Raw genomic sequence first — 23,236 nt, 5'->3', positions numbered from 1 at the left:
TTGAATTCTTGGACTTTTCCTTGGTAAACAGCCAGTGTTGAACTAGCTAAATCCCAAGTATATATTCTATCAGTTCTGTTCCTCTAGAGACCCCTGACCACTATAGGTCTACATTACACCATGTTCAGAGGAGCCTAACAGACCAGCAGCCGGCACAGTATTTGCAGCCAGTCTTCAGGAGCCAAGAGTGCCGGCAGGAAACCATGTGATTGAGAAGACAGCACTAAAATACTAGGTTGCTTGAAGTAGTTCTTTCTTTCCTTCCTTAAAAAAAGAAAAAAGATTTCCAAAGTGGTTGTACAAGTTTGCACTCCCACCAGCAATGAAGGAGTGTTCGTCTTTCTCCACATCCTCATACAGCCACTTTGGAAATCAACCTGGCGCTTTCTCAGAATACTGGGAATAAGGCTGCCTCAAGACCTAGCTATTCCACTCCTTGGAATATACCCAAAAGGTACTCAACCACACAACAAGGATATATGCTCAACCATGTTCAAAGCAGCCTTATTTATAATAGTCAGAACCTGGAAACAACTGAAACGTCCCTCAGTTGAAGAATGGATAAAGAAACTGTGTACGTTTACACTATGGAATACTACTCAGCTATTAAAAACAGGAAATTCTGAAATTTATGGGCAAATGGATGGAACTAGAAATGATCATACTGAGTGAGTTAACCCAGACTGAGAAATACTCACAGGATATATACTCACTTGTAATTGGACACTAGCTCAACAGGGATGTCCCCTGAAAGTCTTCACTTACTAGGAGATTGGGATAGGTGCGGGGACCTCCTACTGGGACTCTAGGTGAGAGAAGTATGGGAGGATGGGGAAATAGAAGGACCCAGAGGGTCCTAGAAACCTACAAGAAGAACATCATGATGGGCGGATCTGAACCCAGGGGTTCTGCTCAAGCTACTGCACCAATCAAGGACAATACATGCAGTAAATATTGAACCCCTATTCAGATCTAGCCAGTGGACAGGACATTATCCACAATTGTGTGGGGAGCGGGGACCGACTCTGACATGAACTCTGGTGCCCCATATTTGATCATTTCCCCTTGGTGGGGAGGCCTGGTGGCACTCAGAGAAAGAGTAGGCAGCCTACTAAGATGAGACTTGTTAGCCTATGACCATATAGTGGGGGGGGAGGTCCCCTTCTGTCACAGACATGGGGAGGGGAATAGGGTGAAAGAGAGAGGGACAGAGGGAGGAACAGGAGGAGACAAGCAAGGGGATAATAATTGAAATGTAATCTGAATAAATTAAAAAAATGGAAAAAAAGAAAAAAGAAAAAAAGGGAAAAAAGGAACCGCTTTCTTAGCTATTGGAAAAGCTGATCAGACTGATCAGAAGTTAAGTGCAGTTTCTGGAAGTTAGGTATTTGCTGATGTGCATATCTATGGGAGTCTAGAGCTTCCTGCCTCTGATTCTTTCCTTGTGAATACTAAGCGAGACATGCTTTGCTACAGCATTCTGGACAGCAAGGTGCCACTGTGGAGATCTGGGACACTTAGCCCTAACATAGTCCCATGACCACCATAATATGGAGATGGCTTCTGTCATTGCAAGGAGCAGTCAGAGGAAGCTCATGATCCTCTCCCTCTCTGGATGTACAAGATGTCCCCTCTAATGTGCTGCTCAGGATTACTTTTCTTAACATTGCATTACTTGAAGTGCATCCTCTTTGTAATCCTTCCCCAGGAAACCATATTTCTATCCTCGAATTCCCGTGCCAGTATATCTCCTATAAGGTGTGAGCTTTGGAGAGATCACTGGCTTACGGTCATCACTACAGGTATTCAATACCCATTTGAGTAAATTGATTCTGTCACTATCTCTGATGGCCTGAAGTCCCATCAGATAAATGTTATCTACAAGCCTGAAAGGTCCCCCCACAAGTCCAATGACAGAGCTGTGATTGCGGTGCTATCTCAGGCCTCCTATTATGCCATGCCTCTATCTGTCTGAGAATCAACTGCAGACTGATTAAATGGACTCACTTTGCCTGGTGCCTTGAACCAGTGCAATGGGAATGGCTTCGTAGACACATGAAGCCCTTTTCAAGCCAAGGTCACACGGTTTTTCAAACAGCATCTTCTGTGGAGAATACTTAAGACACCACCGCATTCTGTGGCGAGCCCATCTTGCTGGATGCCTCAGGAGAAACTATCCAATTTGCCAGTTTATTTCCTTTGCATGTCATCGTGGGAATGACCATGGGCCAGCCAGGAAGTTCTAACACCACTACAGGACAATTCTGTTGGAGCAGTCTGGATACTGAGATGCTTTATGCAGGGATGTTCTTTTATTAAACGCTGCATATTTATTAATGAGGAAGCGTACTGGCCCTGTGTGGTTGAGGCTCAGGAGGGGAAGTGGTTGGTACTGGGGCTGTTACAGTTTCCGCGACCACATTGAGAGCAGGAGAGAATCAGTTTGGAAGTAGGGACAGAGAAGCAAGTTGCTTTTGGGTTTGAGTTGCTCACCGCCCAGAACGGGGTCTGCACAATACAAGCAGAAGGGAAGTTCAGGACTGAAGAGTGCTGTTTCAAGCAATTGTAGAGGTTAGCATACCTAAGTTGCCAAGGCTGTCAGGAGCCATCCTCCTGCTGGGGACTAACTTGAAGCACTTTTTAGTAACATCTCAGGCTTCTGCTGAGAAAGGCCCTGCCTTCAGCTAGCCATTTCAATAAACAAATTCCCAGACAGGAGCTTGAACTTCACACAATGTAAAGCATTTGCTGACAAGAACATTTGAGTCATCACTGTGGTCTGTCCCAGTCTCTCCTGGATAGGCTGTGGGAGAACAGGGAGCAGCAGAGCTCGTCCTCTGAGTTGCTCTGTTTCACTGACACCCAGGGCAGTCTCTCCCTGTTGGACCTGTTAGTAGACGTGTGGTCAATAATACTTAACCCTGCGGAACTGTTACCACCTAAACATTTGCTTTATCCAGATGTGTGTGCGTGCAGACTTGGGTTGGAACTGAGACAAATAAGAAGGAAGTCTACTTAGTGTCCTGTCTGTACCTACTCAGCAGCAGTTTATCCCCGTGTCAGACAGCCCTGGGCTTTGTTTACATCTGGCTGAGGGGGAGTTCTTGCCATGGTAACCCATAGCATTTGGAACATTGTCAAATTGATAAATGTTTCTTTGACTAAAAAAAAATCAAAACACAAGCTGAAGTATCATTAAAAGTTTCTCTAATGGAAAAAATTCAGAGTAAGTTACAAAAAAGTAAGAAGAAAAGTTGGTAGAGTGATTTCCAAGCTTGGGGAGAGGAAGAGGAAGAGTGGGAGGAGGAAGGGGAAGAGGGCAGGGAGATGAAGGAGGGGGTGGAATAGAAGGACTTTTTGTGTATGCAGTTATTCACTTGCTCATTACTGTTTTGTTTTGTTTTTTTTGACTGCTTTATTTCATGCCCTCAAGTACAGGATGTCAGATCTCTTAGGAATAGCGCTGCTCTGATAGGACAGCTGTAGTGTAAAATTTCATACCAGCCGCTGAGCCGCTATGTGATACTAAAACCATGTTTCATTTCTCCCTTGTCCATCAGGTCTTGAGAGCCGATGGTGGCGTGGGCGAGGGCTGCCCTCAGAAGCTGGTGACTGCTAATTTGCTGCGCTTCCTCCTGCTGGTGCTCATCCCCTGCATCTGCGCCCTGGTAGTGCTGCTGGCGATCCTGCTGTCCTTTGTGGGTGGGTGATACTGTTATTAAAGAAAGTCAAGATTACAATTAACGTGGTGCAGAAGTCAGCAACTTCTTAAAGTCCTAAAGTGTCAAATCAATGAGAGTGTGGCCTGCTATTGCTTCTAATGCCAGTGATGCCTATAAGGAAAAGAGTTACTAGATGTGAACACTATGAAAAATGAGTGGCCACTAGACCAGTCATTTTCCGTAAGTGCTCGCAGCTACGAGGAAAGAATATCGCACAGGACACACGTGCTGAAGACAGAGATAGATACAAAAGGCTTTGACGCAGCATAATGTGGGGAGTTAACTAGCATCTGAACCTTTGCAGTGAGGTGACAGGTGAGTAGAAACCCAGGTTGAGGGCAGTAGCAAGGGCAGGAGCCAAGTAACTCCATGACTACAAAGGGGAAACTGAGTAAAAAAAGTAGGCAACATTGAAAAAATGCAGCTATATGAGTGCAGACCACATGCCAGCAGATAGTGTCTAACATAGCAACGGGTCAGGGCTTTGGTATGTCGGTCATTTGTTTTCAGAGCTTCGAGGACAGAAGATTAAGAGCCACACCAAATCAGCTTTTTCTTTGACTTTGAAAATCAAGCTCTTGAATACACACTTTAAGTGTTACTCAGATTTTAACCAGGTAGACACCGCGATCAAGCGATATGTGATAAGAATCCATTTGTTTACAGATCCCCATCTGAACTCAATGAATAGCAGACTCAGTTAAAAAGGCAGTCTCTTGGGGAAAGCCAATAATAGCCTATAAAGATTGCTGTGCACTACTGTTGTAAACCAGGCTCCTTACAGGATGCAAGCAAATGAAACAGGAAGCAAATAGCAAGAGAGTGATGATAGCATTGATCCCTAAAGATTTAAACATTGTAATTTTAATAAAGCAATACATAATTTTTCCATAAATTGGCTTAGGAAAGCCATGCATTTAGAATTGACAGGGTAAGTTGGTTCTAGTAAATGTAAAATGCCTATTTGTGTGTATGTAGGATCATATGTGATGGTTTTTGGAAAAGTAATACTGTGATACCTTGCTATCCACAGAGGATTTGTTCCATTGCCTCCCTAAGATACCAAAACCCATATTACTTTACATGCCTTATATGAAATGTTGGGGTATTTGTACACAACCTATGTAACCCTTCAGCTCACTCATGATACCTAATGAAAAATAAATGTAAGGTTAGTAGTTGTTTTACTGTTTGGGGAATAATCAGAAGAAAATAAAGTCTGTAGCTGTTAAGGGCAGATGCAATTTCTTCTTGCCCCCAATACTGTCCATTTGTGGTTAGTTGGCTCTGTGGATATAGAGGAAGGGTTGCGTCTGTTTGCTGTGAGAATGTTTGACACTCATTGTGATGGGCAGTGGGTTGTGGTTGGAGAATCTTTTCAAGGATGAAGAAATCTGGCCATGTTTATAGTTTCAGACAATGGCAGAACTAGATACTGGGCTTGGCAGAAAGAAGCAAAGGAAAGGAGACTGGCTTGTGGCTATGGCTCTGACCTAGATGAAGATTAACTCAAGTTTGAAATAAGGCCTTGGGTATGTTAAAATAAGCAGAAACCAGATGGGTTGGATTTAACGGTAAGGGGAAAAGCGATCAAGGCTGATTCGTAGCTTTTTGGCTTAGGTAGGCAGGTTATTTGGGGATAAATATTCAGGGAGAGCAGGGTGATTTTGGCACATGGAGGCTCATGGGATGATCAGTTTGTACATTAGGGGTGCCATGAGAAACCTAAGTTCAGTGAAATCACAGAATCTATGCATATGCCTTCTGTAAATTTGGTCTTGGTTAAGAAATAGAGGAATATAAGAACTCCAACATGGTGTTTTCCCAGGAGGAACTATAAAGAGAAACTAAAACTCCATATAATATTTACCTTATTGTTGTCTTTTGAATTCATCTACACCCCATTGCCACAGGTCCAAAGCTGAGATATCAGCAGGGATGCTGAGAGGGAACCCCGCTACCCTGAAGGATGAGGGGTTAGAGGTATAACTGAAGAAGCAGGGGTTTGTGACATTTAAAGAGAAAATATATTAATTAAAAGCCAAGGCCAAAGACCAGATAAAGTAAAATGGGCAAGAAGAGATAGCAGAGGGATGGAGGCAGAGAAGAAAGGAAGGGATCTGAGAACTCCGAGTTTCTCACATGCTGAGGGAGGTGAGACAAGCATGTGGTCAGAAGGTGACCAAGCAGGAGGAGGACAGAAGAGAGGCCTTGCCCAGGAGGGTAGACAGTGTCTAGTGGGGCATCAGGGGTCAGCTGTGGCCAGCTGCAGGCTAAGGCAGTCAACAGCACTGAGCCATGCTCTTCTAAGGTCAACTCCCAGCAGGCTTGCCCCACCCACCCTTTTCCAGAGCCACGCCCCCACTGTGGCTGCTGTGTGTGACTTTTGTCCAGATTCATCATTTTCATTCCTGGGAACATCTTTCTCTTAGGAGCTTTCGTGGTCACACCATCAATGGTTAAAACTCTTATTCTCATCACACCAAGGATAGCTCCCACACAGAGAATATTTTCTTCCATTCTCAAGGTCCTATGATCATATAAAGTTAGGCATGTGCTTATGAAACCATGTTTAGTTCCTGCTGAACACCAGCAGGAGAGGGTGCTACAGAAGTAGGGCTTTGGTGGTTTTTTACTTCATTTTTATTAGTTCTTTGGGAATTTTATGCAATTTATTTTAATTGTATTCATTCTTCTCCCAACTCCTCTTAGATCCATCCCCCTTCTCTACCCATCCAAATTCTCCTCCTCCTCCTCTTCCTTCTTCTTCCTCTTCCTTTTCATCAAGTCCAGTTTGTGTTGTCCTTTCATTCTCACACCTGTGGCTTTCCGCAGAAGCCTGGCTGACTAACCAGGACCTATAATCTTAAAGAAAGCCCTATGTTCCTCTCCCAGAAGCTATCAGTTGCCAACAGCTCCTGAGCTAGGGGTGGGACTTCATGGCCCCCTCCCCTGCCAATGCTGAGATCTGGTATGAGTTGAACTTGCACAAGTCCTGTGCATGCTGTCGCAACTGCTGTGAGTTCACATGTGTACTTTCCCTGTTGTCTTATAGTCACCCACCGTTTTTTGGCTCTTGTGGTCTTTCTGTTTATTCTTCTGCAATGATTCTTGTGAATCTGAATCAATACATCATTCTTTTGAATGGCTGAAAAATATTCTATTGTATGGATATTATGCAATGGTCTTCGACCAATAGAACATTCAAGTTTCCTTCAGTTTTTGGCCTCTATAAATTATCTGTTATCCTGCAATGTATACATGTGTTTTTGTGTGTACAAATATTTTTCATTCTCTTAGGCATATACCAGCATATAATTTTGCATGTTCCTTTATGGCATTGGGGAAAGCTATTAATTTGCATCCACCCCTAAATTACATCCTGTTTGTACACTGGAAACTTTTACAAAGTAGGAATCTCATGACACATCTTCAAAAGCATTTTTTCTAGGTTCTGCACAGCACGATCTCATAGTGAAGCAGTATCATGCCCCATAAACATTTCGTATTTTATTACTGAGATGCATGCTGTTGTAATGAGCGCTGTGGCCGCTTTATATCTTTGCTGTCAAACTCTCATTAAATCCTGATTACTTCAGAGAAGCCCTGATTTGTGAGGTAGATAACATCACGCTTTCCCAAGTCTCACTGTTGCTCATATGTTCACGAGGACTGCTCTGTGACTGTGGGACCCAGGCTGTACTGTCGCCAGTCTTTCCCATTCTCGCTCAGCTCCATGGTGAACAGACTTCTGAAGAGGAGAGCTGAGCTTTGTGACCAATGTATTTGAGCAGCAAGCTATGGAGGAGCAGTGGCACACCGCATCCATCCCACATGGCATTTAACAGGAACTGCCAAGGTGAAATGTAAGAAAATTCATTAGAGCTGGGGTTTTATTTCCTTGGTGACCGTGCAGTCCCAATGGGCCATATGACATAGAAGGACGGGCATGCTCTGGCACTAGGAGGTCTGGGGTTGTAGTTACAGTCTTTCATTTCTTGGCTGAATGGCTTTGTGTAAGCTACTTCATCTTCACTGTGAGATGGAAGGTCTTCACTTCACAAATTTATTACAAAAATCAAATGAAATATTGCATGGATGTCTTCAGAAGTGATAAAGCTCATTATGAAATCAAAGAATTTTTATGTATGAGTAAGTGCTTACAGATAATTATTTCACTAGCTTTTTTTACAGTGAATTGACAGTTGACTGTTTGCTTCATTTTAACTCTAAGAAGCTAAATGATAGTATGTGATCCATTGTCATGGTAACTCTGAAATCCCTAACTCTAGTCTCACAGCCAGCATATCCTGTTGCCCATGAAGCACCCAGGAGGAAGAACACTGACTTTTGAGTTTGAAATATGATGATCAGGCTTATATGGATTTTATGTTTAGGCTTGAAGCTCACTTTTGAGAGACAAATTTCCTTTTTAAATAATAACTAAATCTGGGTCTGCAGAGACTCAGCAGTCAAGAACACATGATGTCCTTGCACAGGACTTGAGTTAGAGTTTCAGCTCCCATGCCAGGCAGCTCAGAACACCAGTAACTCTAGCTCCAGGGAGTTGGGTCCTTTCTTCTGGTCTCCTTATCCCAGGGCACTGGTCATCCCAGGGCACTGGTCATCCCAGGGCACTGCTCATCACAGGGCACTGGTCATCCCAGGGCACTGCTCATCACAGGGCACTGCTCATCACAGGGCACTGCTGCAGAAGTGCCATGCACTTCCACATTTCCTAACAGGCTCAGCAAGGATATCTTGTGCTGCTCAGCTTGGTTAGAAGCCACACTTTCACCTGACGCTGTTCTCTGCTGCTCTATAGAGCTTGTCTCTGACAGGCTCTACTTTGGTGTCATGGCTGCAGCCTCTTTATTAGCAACACTTGGCTATTGCAAGAATGCTGGGGTGAGCAGACAATCTCCATCATGTGTGTGTTCTCTTCCTGGGAAGAAATGTACACAATGACCTTTGGAGGAGATAAACTGCTCAGCCCTAAGACAAGCTTAATCTTTTTGCCTGTTTTGTGTTATCATGGATGTCATCTGTGAGTCTCTGTGCAGGCTATAAAACCTTCCACAAACCCACCATCACAGCATTTATTTTTTTTGTCAACTGTCTTCCTGGGAAATCTAGCTTGACACAACTTTACCGCATCCACCTGAGGCTGACTCTCCATCTGCTTTGCTTCCTCTTATCCCTTCCTAAGAGCTTTAGCACTTTATGAACTCCATCTCCACTTAACCATTTCGATCCTCCAGACCCTCTCCTACCTCATAAAGGTCTCATTGTGGAGCTCAGAAAAGCATTAAAGCCCCATCCAGTCTCAAGGTTATTGCTCAATTAACTTCCCTCTCTTAACTCTCGAGTGGACACCAACTTATTAAGCCCATGATCTTGATGCTAAACACTGCCTTTTCCTGTCCAATTTTCTCTTAACACCTGTTTTTGTATTGTCTCTCAGTCCCTGATGTTCATGTAGACCTCGGTTGATGGAGTCAAGCATCCCTAATGGCTACTTTGAGCCAGTCCATCAGTTGCTGATCTTCCCAGTAGTGCCTTGGGGCACATAGTCTTTTCTCATGGAGGCATGGGTTTATTATCCATTTCTCCACTTTCACAGAACTAAGACTGATCCTGTCTATGCCTATGCCCTACAGTCTCATAGGCAGGCTGCCAAGATTCCTTAGACTTCTTTTTGAAGTCTTCCCACTTCTACTAATTTGGAGGCAGAGTATTGTGATGTTGCTAGGTGCCTGTGCCAGCGCGTACATATTCCCCCGCCTCCAATATGAACCATGGATGCCCCCCCATCCCATTTTTTAACCTAAAGCAGTATCTGCTATCACTCTTACCATGCTTTCTCTTTCCTAATCATTTGAATCTTACCATAAATTCCAAATTTTGGGATACCAAGAATAGCTTTAGCACAAAACTCATTTGTATTCTCTTGCACCTTGCTAGTAGACACAAGAAATGGCAAACCCCATCTCATCTTTTTCCCCTCAAGTTTCACTTTTCCTGCTGGAGGATGGTATGAAGGCTATCACCGTCCAGTCTTTTTTCACACTGTTACTCCTCCCTTGTGCATTCATGTTCTTTCTAGGTAGACAGTTGGGGTTCAGTTGCACATCATGCAGTTCAGTGGACAGCCCATACATTTGTTACCCTAACTTGTTTACTACTTTGTCCTAGAAATGCTAGTTTTGAGAATTGTTATAGATTCTCTTGTCATCTGAGGGGCATCTCTACAATCACACAGGATATTGTATTCAAAGAAATATCCCACTCTATACTAAGTGCAGAAAGATGGCCACTCTGGAATCCCCCACCCCCAGATAGCTCAGCCTTATGTGTCTTATAAGTCATAACAGAGACCACACTATAGAACCGCTCACCTTTGGCCTTGCTGGTGCTCGTTCGGGGTCATGTTGTAATTATTACTTCCTTTACCTTTCATTTTGTTGTTTCCTTTGCTATATATAACCTTTCTAATTTTATATAGTCTTTCTAGCTTTTGTCCCTTTTTGCTCTTGTTTTGGTGCCAAATGTGCTGTGTGATATTTCCTGGGTAGATGTGACTAATGATTTACTCACCTCAGATATGGCACTGTTGACAGACCCAAGATAGCCTTCAAAAACCAGTGAGATACTGGAGTTACCTTCAGGAGCATGGGAGACCCCTACAGCTTCATCACCGGGAAGTCCTCTGCAGCATGGATGATGACTCATGAAAAGGCCAGCACTGGGGTTTATGGGACAATTTGTAGTCAGCCCTACTGAAGCCCTTTTCTCCAGCAAATGTTTACTGCCCACATAACACAGGGAGGGGCCTTGTGGGTTTTATAGTATTTTATGTCAAGAGCCCCCTTTTTCATCCATGAGGGAACAATTGAACCCAGAGGAAACAGTGATCCAGCAGCCATCCTGACAGCAGTTAAGGTGATATCTCAGTGAGGGTTTGTTTGTTTGTTTGTTGTTCTGAGTATTAATGCCACTGAACATTGAGTTAGAGCTTGTGCTGTTTTATTGCAGTTGCATTGCATGAGTTCCTTGTACATTTTAGACATTGGCTTTATCAGATCCACTCGGCATCATCTTTCTGTTATACTTATTGTCTTCTTTGCTGTGAATAAACCTTCTTGCTTTATACAGTTAGACTAGTTAGTACCATTAGACCATTTTTTTTATTTATTGATTGTGCTTTCATGCCACATTGATGCCCACAACATGAAAAGATACTAATAAATCTTTAGAACACATGAGCCCCATGTGCTCTGAAGGAATTGACTGGAACAGATGGAAGATGTTCTGTGTTCACTGACTGCACAGATTATTACTGTTAAAAAGACTGCACTACCCAGAGCACTTCATAGCTTCAATTCAGTAACTAGACAAATTCCCGTAGGAAAACAATTCTAAAATTTATATGGAACCTCAACAGGCATCCTCATAACCGGGGCAGTCTTGAGCAAAATGAACATAGAGGTTAAAAAAAAATGAATTTTAAGGTAGAGTTGTCAAAGCCACATGAGCAGTGGCACTGCAATGGACATGGTGTCCCATGGGGCAGAATGGCCCAGACTCAGCCCCCTTTCTTCAACATATGTATGCTTCAAATGTGTTCTTCAGCAAAGGAACTGAGAATGCACAGTGAGCATAGGATGGTGTCTGAAACAAGAGGTGTTAGGGCACCAGGGCATCCACATGGAAAAAGAATAGGACTGAACACTTTTACTTTTTAAAATCACACCAAAATAGGTTACACTGGAAAATAAGACTTGAAGCCATAAAACTGTTAGGACTTCTGATTGGGGCTTGTTACTACTCATCTAGACACTGATGTCTTGATTGATATCCATTTTCCCCGTCTTACATCTGCGTGGCTGAGGGTTGAAGGATAGCGAGACCATGTGCTAGACTGATGCTTGCCACTCAACTCCACTCCAGCTGTTTGGTTGGGACTTTTAACAGACATGTTTGGTGCTTTGTGGAGAATGGGGTGATATGGGTTGAATATGTGCCATGGAGTCTTAATGGTCATGGGGTCTGGCCTGAACTGACTTTTAAATGATTGTTCATATCAGTTTTGTTTCTAAAAGTCTCATTGGAAGGCTACTGAATCTTTCTTTCTTTTCCAGGCTGCTAAAGACTTGTATACAAAAGCCTTAGATGTATCATTATCTAAAATGAATTATTCTTGTTTTATCTGTAGGCTTATGAAGAGGGAGCTGAGGTCACCTTTCTGGAGTTCTTCACTCTATGAAAACTCTAATCATAGCTCACTAGATTTTTTTTTTCATTTTTGGCATGGAGAAGAATAAAAAAAACCCAGAGTGGTAGAGAGACTTGAGACATGTGATTTATATTTCCCAACTACTTCCCTTGAACTCAAGAGGAAAGTGGCATTCCTTCCTTCAAGCTGGCTAGTTGAGTTTGAGAGTATTGAGGTGGAAACTACATTTTTCTCTCTTAATAAATTTCTTAGCAGCTTAAAACTCTTTATAAACATTTGCAATTAGAAGACTCTGAGCTTCTTAATTCATAACATTGGATTCTGAGCCTCATTTTCAAAGAGGACACTCTCCAGGTCCTTATTCATACCAGAAAGTATAATGTTCCTAATGACCTGTCATGACCTCATTTCTTGTTGCTTAGGTAAATCTTCAGACCTTATTCATAACGTTGACTTTCTGGTACAGATTCACCAACAGGATTTTCAAGCATATGTCTTCGTAGAGTCCTCAGGCTGTAGTTAGATCTATACCCCAGGCCTCCTGAAATGATGATCAAAGGGTTTATACTCAAAGCACAGTCCTTGGACCAAACAGCAATCCTCCTGGGGACCCTGAACTGCAGGATGCATTCTCAGGCCCCACTCCAGTGAAATCCCTTAGAGATCCCTGTGCCTATCCATCTTCCCCTCCATCCAATAGCTCTTCCTCCTATCTTCTTAGACCAGTGGATCTTTCTCATCACAGCTACCAAAGCCTTTCTATCTAATGCACTGCGTTAGGAGCTGATAGTCATTTGAACCAGACTTTGAAACATGGAGCCTATATGTTTTATCTGTGTTTCATTCCTGTAAGCTCATATTTCTCTGTTTGGCCAGTGTCAAGGTGTCTGTCCTAAACTGCTTTCTCACTTTACACTCATGCCTTCCTTCCCTGGCAACATCATCCCCATCACTCTATCCATCATTTGTACATCCAACACACAGTTATGGCAGAGGCCAGAGCTGATTCTGGGTGTTCTTCTGTGTCCTGAAATGAACAGTTCCACATGGATGCCTTCCCTAGAGTGTAAGCAGATGTGCTCTGGGAGCACGGTGAAGGGAGCACTTTGGGGGAGCCTGGAAAGGTTTTCTGCAGGAGCTCTTTACTTTGTTTCAGCTTGGCCCTTTCCCGTAAATATTGACAGGTATTTCATACTAAATACATGCAAAACAGTTACAGCAAAATAAATCGCTGTGGGTTGAGTTCGCATTCTTCATTATCTTTTTTATCAGCTAGGGCTGGTTAAATTACTGCTATGTATCATCATCATCTATAGGTGATTTGTGAAGTGGGGGTGGTGGTGGGGAATGTGTACCAATCAGGTTTTCCAGAATCTGTCCTGATGGAGGAGTTGCCACCTTGACCTTTTGGCTGTTGTGTAAAAGGTCTAGAGGCAATTAAATGCCTCTACCTAGAAGCAACACTTGTTAGTTTTGCTTGTAGTTTTGAACTTGCTGGAAGTCTGTATCCAAGAGGCCAGAGACTACAATTGCTCCACGTTTCTTACTGGAATGGAACAGGATAAAGTATGTGATGAACAGCACAGAGGGACAAGTGTACTTGCACGAACATGGGTGCATTCTGAGTCCCACATATGCAAACCTTCCCCTCGTGTCTTTATGGTTTTTGCTTCTGGAAGTTCTATTTGTTATTAATTGCTTTTGTCTTGAGAAAGAGCCCAGCCTCCCAACTTAGCTTGTAACACTGGCTTCTAATTCTGCTCTGTACTTGATCTCTTTAAACATCACCTTTCAGAGACAGTGATTGTCCCCACAAGATTCAAACTATGGCACCAGCCAAGGACAATACAGGCAGTAAACTTCAAACCCCTACCCAGATCTAGCCAATGGACAGGACATTCTCCACAGTTGGGTGGAGATTGGGGTCTGACTTTCACAGGTATTCTGATGCCTCATATTTGACCATGTCCCCTGGATGGAGAAGCCTGGTGGCACTTAGAGGAAGGATAGCAGGCTACCAAGAAGAGACTTGATACCCTATGAGCATATACAGGGGAGGAGGTCCCCTTCAGTCATAGTCATAGGGGAGGTGAGTAAGGGGAAAATGGGAGGGAGGCAGGAATGGGAGGATACAAGGGATGGGATAACCATTGAGATGTAATATGAATAATTAATAAAATAAAAGAAAAGAAAAAAGAAAAAAGTTTACCATCACAACATGATGCATTTCAAGCCTTTGACATGAACTGGCCTTCATGTCTGACCTGTGCTGCCTTCTGGTTCTTTGTGTGCTAGCCATGTCTCATTACTTGCTGCATGGCTTTTCTATGCCTTTTGTTCTGTTTGGGAAATGTCTTGTTCCCTGTTACCACCTTTCTTCTCCACAAATACTTTGCTCCAACCTAGAAAATCTGTAATCCTCCTTGAAGATTTCCAAGGATGTTTTCCCCCTAAGAAATGCTTTCTAACTTATGATGACTGTTCCCTTAGTTGTAGCCAGCAAACCGTCCTATGCATATCATTCTCAAAGCACACGGTTTGTATTTTTTAGATTTCATGCTTGCTTCACTTAAGTAATCTGTGCACATCTTGATGGCAGGAACATGTTACTAAGTTCTGTGTTCTAAGAGAGAATAATTATGCAGTTCCTGGCACATGGAGAATGTGAAGTAAATGTGTTACACACAGCCAAAGACTCAAAGATAAAATTACAACATCAAGGGCAGATTCTGCAAGTAAATAATGATTCTGTCTGTCTGCCTATCTATCTATTTATCTATCTATCTATCTATCTATCCATCCATCCATCTATCCTCTACCTACCTACCTACCTACCTATCTCTCTCAGAATAAGAAGTGTGTGTTATGTGTATGTCTGTTTTGGGGCAAGTTAGCCATCCTAAGCTCCAATAGCTTTCTCTCTAATACTCTGTGAGAATCGCTTAATGTTTTTTGCTGATTTTATAGGCTTGTTGGAAGGCCAACTCACTGATGTTTATAGTGAAGGCAGGTAGCAGCCTGTATTAGTTCCTTGGTATCATACCCTTGGTATCTTACAGCATGCCTCTGTTATCTTAGAATTATGAAGGTTAGAAATCCAAAACAGGTTCCACTGCGCAAAATTCTTTCTACAAGTTTTAGAGGAGGAATCCATTTCATTGCCTTTTCTTATTTCTAGAAACATTGTCTCATGGAGTCTTTCCCATATTTCATGACTGTCATACTCCCCTTTCTGCTTGAAGGACCCTTGTGGGTATATTAGAGTCTGTTGACTAATCCAGGATAATGTTCCAATTTACTATCCTTAGTTTAAGGGCATCTACAGTGCATCTACATACAAGGTATGCAACAGTCACAGGCTCCTCAGGCATTTGGAGGAAGTGCTATCTTGATGACCACTGTGCTCTTTCTTATGATAAAGGATTATTATCATTTGATGCACAGGCTGCTTCTCAGACCTTGTTAAATTCTTTCTATTTCAGAGCCCAGACACTCACAAGCCATACATCCTTGATGTGATTTACTGTCTACTGATAATTTAGCTTGTAAGAACCATACCTTTCTCACCTCAAACATGTGCTAAGTGCTTAGCCTTTGAAATGTCACCATTTTGTGATGCTGGGATACATACACAGTAAAAGAAAATAGAAAATTAAAAATACCTCAATAGTACTAAGAAAGAAAAAGTTTCTGTTTGCTATTATTGTGCAGAAATGACTAACAGCTATTGAGAAATTCCTGTGAACTAAGAGCTGGTCTAAGTGTTTACACAGTAAGCATTGACTAGCGAGGTCTGCAGTGTGAACCACTAACTTCAGAGTGCTGCTGTTTTTCTTATTTCATGGGACTTGAAAGACTTTGCCTTTGCTAAGGATAGAAAGTGGCAAAGGTGGGATTTTAAAAGAAGATGACCAGGCTGCAGCTACGGTGTGTTAACTGCAGCAACACGAAGAGTGGAATGGAGACAAGGGCGGGTGACTTGAGGAGGATGAACTCTGTGCTCTGCACCCCTAGTGCTCAGCATCTATGTGGTACTAGCCGAATCATTGAGTATTGCTGACTTCTCATCTTCATGTTTTAAAAAAAATGCTTAATAGGTGGTGGATCAGCTACGTTGAGAATTGGTCAGTTTCCAGAGATGCTTTAAAACGAATTCTCTAGGAAGTTCCGACTTTAAAAAGTGCATCTTTTAAGTTTCTACCCACACTCACGGCCTGCTCCATCTCTCCTTTTCTTTTCCCTCCTCTTCTTTCTCAACTCCCTCCAACTGTCAATCATTATCTTTCTCTGCATTTTGGCAAATTGCTTTGCCACAGAGCTAAGTGCTAGGGAACTGCCTGTTATTTTAAAGAAACATGTTTTCTAGGTTAGTGTTTTCTACAAATGCTATTGTTACCAAGGACTCCTTGGGCCAAGCAGATGCTCGTAGCATGTTTACCATCAAAAGTACAGACAAGATTATTAATAAGACTAGTAATTACAAAAAATATTTAGAACAATATATGGCAAGAAAATGATTTTAGTAGGATTCTATAGAGGTGCAGATGTAAGGAATCCAGCACTTGCTGGAAGAGTGTTGATGGACCTGGCTGCCTACTCAAAATTAGCCTGGTAAGAATCAACTTTGTGGATCTCAGTTACACAGCCACAGTAACATAAATGTGTTATCTGAAAAAAAATCTAAAAAAAAAAAAAAACAAACAAAAAACAAAAAACAAACAAACAAACAAAATCTATGCAGAAATAAGCAAGAAAGGGAGTAATTAGCACAGAAATCAAATTTCAGGCAATGACAAAGCATACGAAACAAGAAAGAGTCAATAAACCCAGAGCATTAACTGGACACATTCACAGAGAGCCAAACCTAATATTATTGAGCTTTTGCCGTGTACAAAGAGCCTAGGCATGCATCTCTTTGTGGCCTGGGGTAGATGCTGCATCATTTGAAGGTTGAAACAGTGGAAAGGTTGCCTTGCTTCTCTGTGTGCACCTGATGTTTCCTCACAGCCACTCGTGGCTGAAAAGTGTGTTACCTGCATTGCAAGGCTTGCTTTTGTGTCCAGTGTTTTATTTGGAATCCTTTGGCAGATGAAACTGTTGACTTATTTAGCAAGAGACAGCTGCTTTGCTGTTTTGATTTGGAGTTAATGTTTTCCTCATGCAGAGAAAACTTTTTTCGCAGACTGATAGTAAACATTGCATTTTTATTTCTTTTATGTTTAATGGTCCATGGGAATATTTAGAAAAGTGAGAGTCAATTAGAGCAGTTTCTGTAAGTGGTTTCTATATGTAAGAGTCTCCCTTGGGTGTGTCCAAGGACAGGTCAATATCACATTTGTTTGCTTTATTGTTGGGCTTGCCTGCAATGCTATGCTCACAGAGCAGAGTTTACTATCAATTTGATTGAGTTAAAACTACACCATCTCTCTCAGAGTCTTAAAACTTTGGCCTAAAAACAAACAAAGGATTTATCAAAAATCTTACATTTGGCTCTCTGCTTTGAGAATGTGACCATTTAATAATCCAAGTTTATTGAGTCTTTCTTATGTCATATTTTTATGTTGTTTTGGTTACAGACAAAAGTAATTTATCTTCTCCATTTATTTTGTGCTAAAATTGGAGTTTAATTCCCTTTGGTTTCTATTATGTTTTGTGCTAAGTGTTTGGGTTTGCTTATTTTTATTTACTCAAATATTTAATCAAACTCTGGAGAAATATATGGCTGAAAGCAAGCATGTCTCACTGTCTTTGGGTAGTAGGTACAGTACAGAGCCATGTGCATGCACATGGGTCTAGGAGTGTGACATGGAGAATCTGAGATGGTAGTACAAGAACACTATTGGGGGTGGGTGGGCGTGGTGGTGCATGCTTTTCATCCCAGCACTTGGGAGGCAGAGGCAGGCAGATCATTGTGAGTTCGAGGCCAGCCTAGTCTACAAAGGGAGTCTAGGATAGCCAAGACTACACAGAGAAACCATGTCTTGAAAAGTAAGCAAGCAAACAAACAAACAAAAAACGCCATTGGACTCATGGTGTTTTATTCCCATGAGTCTTATCTGGGGTAAAATTGCCCCACATTCTTCATGGTCCAGACACAGCTGTAAAAATGAAGTGCTGGGGAAAGCTATGGTTCCCTTGAAGACTGTCTGGCAGCATTTCTCAACCTCTGGGTAGCAATCCCTTTGGTGAACCTCTATCTCCAAAAATATTTACATTACCATTCATGAGAGTAGAAGAATTACAGTCATGAAGTGGCAACCAAAATAATGTGATGGTTGGGGTCACCACAACATGAGGAACTGTATTAAACAGTTGCAGCATTAGAACCATTGTGATAGTGCCACTGTCCCCAAGACGACCGTGGTACTAAAAGTAGCTTTTCTCTTGCTTTTTGTGTTTGCCTGCATAGGATGATAGAAGACGCTAACATTTTTTAATATTTGCTTTAAAAAATAACTACTTTAAGGCATGTTTAAAAATACGTATGCATTTTGTCTTTCAGGAACATTAAAAAAGGTTTATTTCAAGTCAAATGGCAGTGAACCTTTAGTCACTGATGGTGAAGTCCAAGTGCCTGATGTTATCCTCGTAAATACAGTTTATAATGAGAGCACAGGGGCACCTTCTATGGCCTCCACCCAATCCACTCCAGCCTGGACATCTAGACCTCTTCCTTTCTCTGGGAACCAGAGTCATAGGAATACAGGTAAATCTGAAGTTGCTGAACACAAGTAAATGCCTTTGTGTCTGTGACAACTGATGCTTTGAAGTCACACTCACAGGTCACGTGGTGAGAGCCATTCATTCCAAAAGCCTAGTGGAGTGCTTGCCCTTTAAGTCTGAAATGCCTGCAGCTCCGCAGGCAAGACTGGGATGGAACAGGAAATGTAATGAATCAACATTTCAGAGCTATAGCCCTCTGTGAAAGTTGCTTGCCCCATTACGAACCTTGTGTTAAAAATTATTAAGTTAACAAGTGGAGTCACTTGCTATGTTCTCAGGGCCTTGCAAGGGGGATTTCCCATCCGTACGGGACGAGGATAGCATGACTAAAATCTCACCCTTATTTGCTTTCGAGGTGTGGTTGTGTTCTTTGTCTTTTGCTTCCCTCTTTTATTAGTGGTGACAGTTACATGACGTCTTGGCGAATGAAAACAATCACACCTTCAGGCAAATGACAAGCTCCGAACTCCCGCTGGGTGAACTCCAAGGGAGGACTTAGTATTTCCAGAAAAAGAGTTGGGCCAGAGAGAAAAGACAGAATGAGGAGACATCATACTATGTAGGGAATGTGACTTGATCCCTCGACAGCACCAGACCTTCAGTAAAGCTACCTTGCTTCTGGAAGGCCTGGTGGGACGGGTTTGTGTGTAAAGGCATTCTGCTAAAAAAAAAAAAAAGCCTTCTGTGAAGTTATCCTGCCTTTAAAAAATTTCCTACAGCAAGAAGTGATATAGATTTCTCTCATTCAAGACACTCACAAAAAGGCAGCACATCTTAGCCTGGGTCAAAGCATTTATTTTCATTCTGAACTAGGAAGGGAAATCTGATGTTGACTTGGAGCTTTCACGGTGTGGATTTGCCAGTGATTGAGAAAAAGCAGAGCTATTTTGTTTCACCAGTTCCAAAAGGACAGCCTGCTTAGATTTCACTACTTCCCACTTCACAGTGTGTCTACAGGTCTTAGCCATCTCTCTTTTTTTAAATTAGTTATTTTTTCCCCTTTTTTATTATTAATTTATTCAAATTACATCTCAGTTGTTAGCCCATCCCTTGTATCCTCCCATTCCTCCCTCCCTCCTGCTTCCCCCCCTATTCCCCTCCCCTATGTCTATGACTGAGGGGGACCTCCTCCCCCTGTATATGCTCATAGGGTATCGAGTCTCTTCTTGATGATCTATTATCCTTTCTCTGAGTGCTGCCAGGCCTCCCCATCCAAGGGACATGGTCAAATATGGGGCACCAGAGTTTGTGTGAAAGTCAGATCTCCTTCTCCACTTAACAGTGGAGAATGTCCTGCCCATCGGCTATTCTGGGTAGGGGTTCAAAGTTTACTGCCTATATTTTCCTTGGCAGGTGCCATAGTTTGAGGAGGACCCCAGGGCCCAGACCCACCTGTAGTTTTCCAGGACCCTCTGGATCCTTCTATTTCCTCATTCTCCCAGGCTTCTCACACCTAAAGTCTCAATAGGATGTCCTCCCCTCTGACCCACTTTTCTGGTAGGTAAAGTTTTTCATGGGGACGTACCCCTTGGACTAGTGTCTTGATATAAGTGAGTATATACCATTTAACTCTTTTTGCTTCTGGGTGAACTCACTCATTATGATAATTTCTAGTTCAATCCATTTGTCCACAAATTTCGGAAATTCCTTGTTTTTAATAGCTGAGTAGTATTCCATAGTGTAAATGTACCACAGTTTCTTTATCCATTCTTCTACTGAGGGACATATAGGTTGTTTCCATGTTCTGGCTATTATGAATAAGGCATGGTTGAGCCTTAAGAACATGGTTGAGCATATGTCCCTGTTGTGTGGTAGTGCATCTTCTGGGTATATTCCAAGGAGTGGAATAGCTGGGTCTTGAGGAAGCCCTATTCCCATTTTTCTGAGAAAGCGCCAGATAGATTTCCAAAGTGGTTGTACTAGTTTGCATTCCCACCAGCAATGAAGGAGTGTTCCTCTTTCTCCACATCCTTGCCAGCATGTGGTGTCACTTGAGTTATTGATCTTAGCCATTCTGATGGGTGTAAGATTAATAAATGGGACCTCATGAGGCTGAGAAGCTTCTGTAAGGCAGGTGACACTGTCAAGAGAACAAAGCGGCAGCCTACAGCCTGGGAAAAGATCTTCACCAACCCTTCATCTGACAAAGGTCTAATATCCAAAATATATAAAGAACTCAAGAAATTAAACACCACCAAACCAAATAACCCAATTGAGAAATGGGGCTTGGAACTAAACAGAGAATTCTCAACAGAGGAATATCAAATGGCTGAGACACACTTAAAGAAATGCTCAACCTCCTTAGTCATCAGGGAAATGCAAATCAAAACGACACTGAGATTCCATCTTAAACCCATCTCTTAAACTCAGTGTTCACCAGTGATGCAGGGGTAGGCAGGCTTATGGCCTGACAGCAATATTGCAAAGCACAATTATGGCATGTCAAAATTATATTCCTCGGGAGTTCAACTTCGAGGGTTCGTATTTTGCTCAAGCACTTCATTACTCCGAAGGACAAGGTTTTTCATCAGATGTGAAGAAGTCATTTACATAAAAACAGCCCAGTTAATGTGGTCGTAATTACAGCAACTGTTATTTTCCTCTTTGGAGTGGATTTATCTGTAGTTTGAAAGTACTGTGATTCCTAGATTTGAATAAATTTGACAAGGACATACCTTGGAGTGCACGCGCGCGCGCACACACACACACACACACACACACACACACACACACACACACACACACACACACGAACACAGTGCTTGCTGTTCAGTTTGGAATTTTGATAGAATCCTGACTTCTTTTTCCCCCCTCGTCTGGCTGCCTATGAACTTATTTTGATGGAGATGAAATCACAATGACTATGTGAAGAAAGGCTGAGCCCTTTGACAGTTTGCCCATGTGTGTTGAACATGTGCTTGCCTTCATGCTGCTGGCCGGGGCAACTCCTGAGCCACCGTCAACATTAGCTGGAACCGAGGGCTTCCAGAAGCTTCTGTCTCCAACACTCTAGTGAGGATGCAGTCTGAGGCTTCTGAGAGTTTGATGGTTTTCAAGGCATATTTGGGCATGAACCCCATAATTAAGTGGTGAGAGTCACAAATTAGGTAAGCGGATGCTTCAATGTTTAAGGCATAAGAACGAATCGGCATGTCCAGTATAATTTGCTTGGTGGCTATGAGGCTGTGTCTCGGGTCTCAGGACTTCTGGGTGAGTGCTCTCTCACTGTCTTTGTTTAATGAATTTTATGTTTCCTTTACAGAGCTCAGAGCATTGCTGCACATATCTTAGGCTCTGGGAGAATAGAAAAGAATCATCTGGTTTTGGCTTTTTCTGTTTTCTTTTGGTTTTATTGATGGAGAGCCATGCTGTTCTGATACAAAAGTGAAGCGATACATGGGGTATATTAACCGAAGAATTTGAACAAGTGACTTGTCATTTTTGTTTGGGGCATCTGCTCACACTTCTGCTGCTAGATTTTATTTAACCAAATATAAATGATCACTTATGTCTTCTTTTATATTAGCACCTTGCAGAGAAACTTTTTTTGGTATTTTCCTTGTTTATTACTATTCTTCAGTTGAGAGTTTTAAAAATTTGCTGACATATGTAAAAGCTGTGTAAGTGTACCTTGGTCCAGACCATGGCTAGACATCCTACCTGGATTTCTTGGCCAGTGCTCTCTACATGTAGTTCAAAAAAGTCTTGGCCCAAGATGCTTCCTCCTGAGGGAGCCTCATATCATGCCCAGGCTGTGAATTCTACACTCACAAAGTGTTGTCCAGAATATACTGCATAACTGTGGTACACTGTGTGGTACCACCAGCCTTTCTGCATGGGAGGGTGGCTTCATAAAACAGACTATATTTGGGGTTTCCTTTCCCTCACTGTGAACCCCAAAGGCAATGTAGAGAAGGAAGTTACCCACCATAAACTTTAATGCCATGATTTAGCAAGAGATTTTTCTAGGGTGGATGCTATATCTGGGTTTCAATTTAAAACTCTTTCTCTTTATTTATATTATAAACACTTAGACACATGTTGAAGGAAGGGGGAAAACTGGCTAACGAGAGGCTGGGGATCACACAGAGTGTGTTTCACACTGAAGTAGACTGTTCTCTGGTCAAGTATCAGAAAGTGGATTGATGTGCTGAGAATTTCACATGGTCTGTTCTCTTCTCAGGGGTCTGGTGGCCAGCCCTAGACGGCCTATTTCAGACAAAAGTACATCTTTCTTTTCATTCATTCACTTCTTAAAAATAACTGTTTTTTTAAAAAAAAACAAAACCGAAACAAAAGGACATGAAAGCAGGATGGGAGCTCCGTGGGATGAACGGTTTGGTGTGAAAGATGAGTGAGAGGAGAGGAGGGAGATCTGTGACCAGAATGCATTCTATACAGGGATCGAATTGTCAAAGAACGAATCAATAAAGAAAGTAACTGCTTCCTAAAGTGTCATAAACACATTAACTCTACCTTTTCAGTATGTACAATTCAGCAGTCTTTAATGTATTTATTAAGTTGTGCAATTGCGAAGATGCTGTATCTATTGTTC

General features: G+C 42.2%; 1 protein-coding gene across 1 annotated transcript in view; it reads left to right on the top strand.

The window, feature by feature from the left end:
* The window catches only part of Corin (corin, serine peptidase), a 247,726-nt gene that overhangs the window by 37,849 nt on the left and 186,641 nt on the right, over window positions 1-23,236 (top strand). Inside the window, exons 2-3 of the mRNA XM_051170139.1 lie at window positions 3,561-3,702; window positions 18,461-18,664. Of these exons, the coding sequence (XP_051026096.1) occupies window positions 3,561-3,702; window positions 18,461-18,664 (346 nt within the window). The remainder of the gene's footprint in view (window positions 1-3,560; window positions 3,703-18,460; window positions 18,665-23,236) is intronic.

Source organism: Acomys russatus, chromosome 28 (genome assembly GCF_903995435.1).
Source record: "Acomys russatus chromosome 28, mAcoRus1.1, whole genome shotgun sequence".
In the NCBI taxonomy this organism is placed as follows: domain Eukaryota; kingdom Metazoa; phylum Chordata; class Mammalia; order Rodentia; family Muridae; genus Acomys; species Acomys russatus.
The sequence above is the reverse complement of the archived record's forward strand: the minus strand, read 5'-3'. Positions and strand labels throughout refer to the sequence as shown.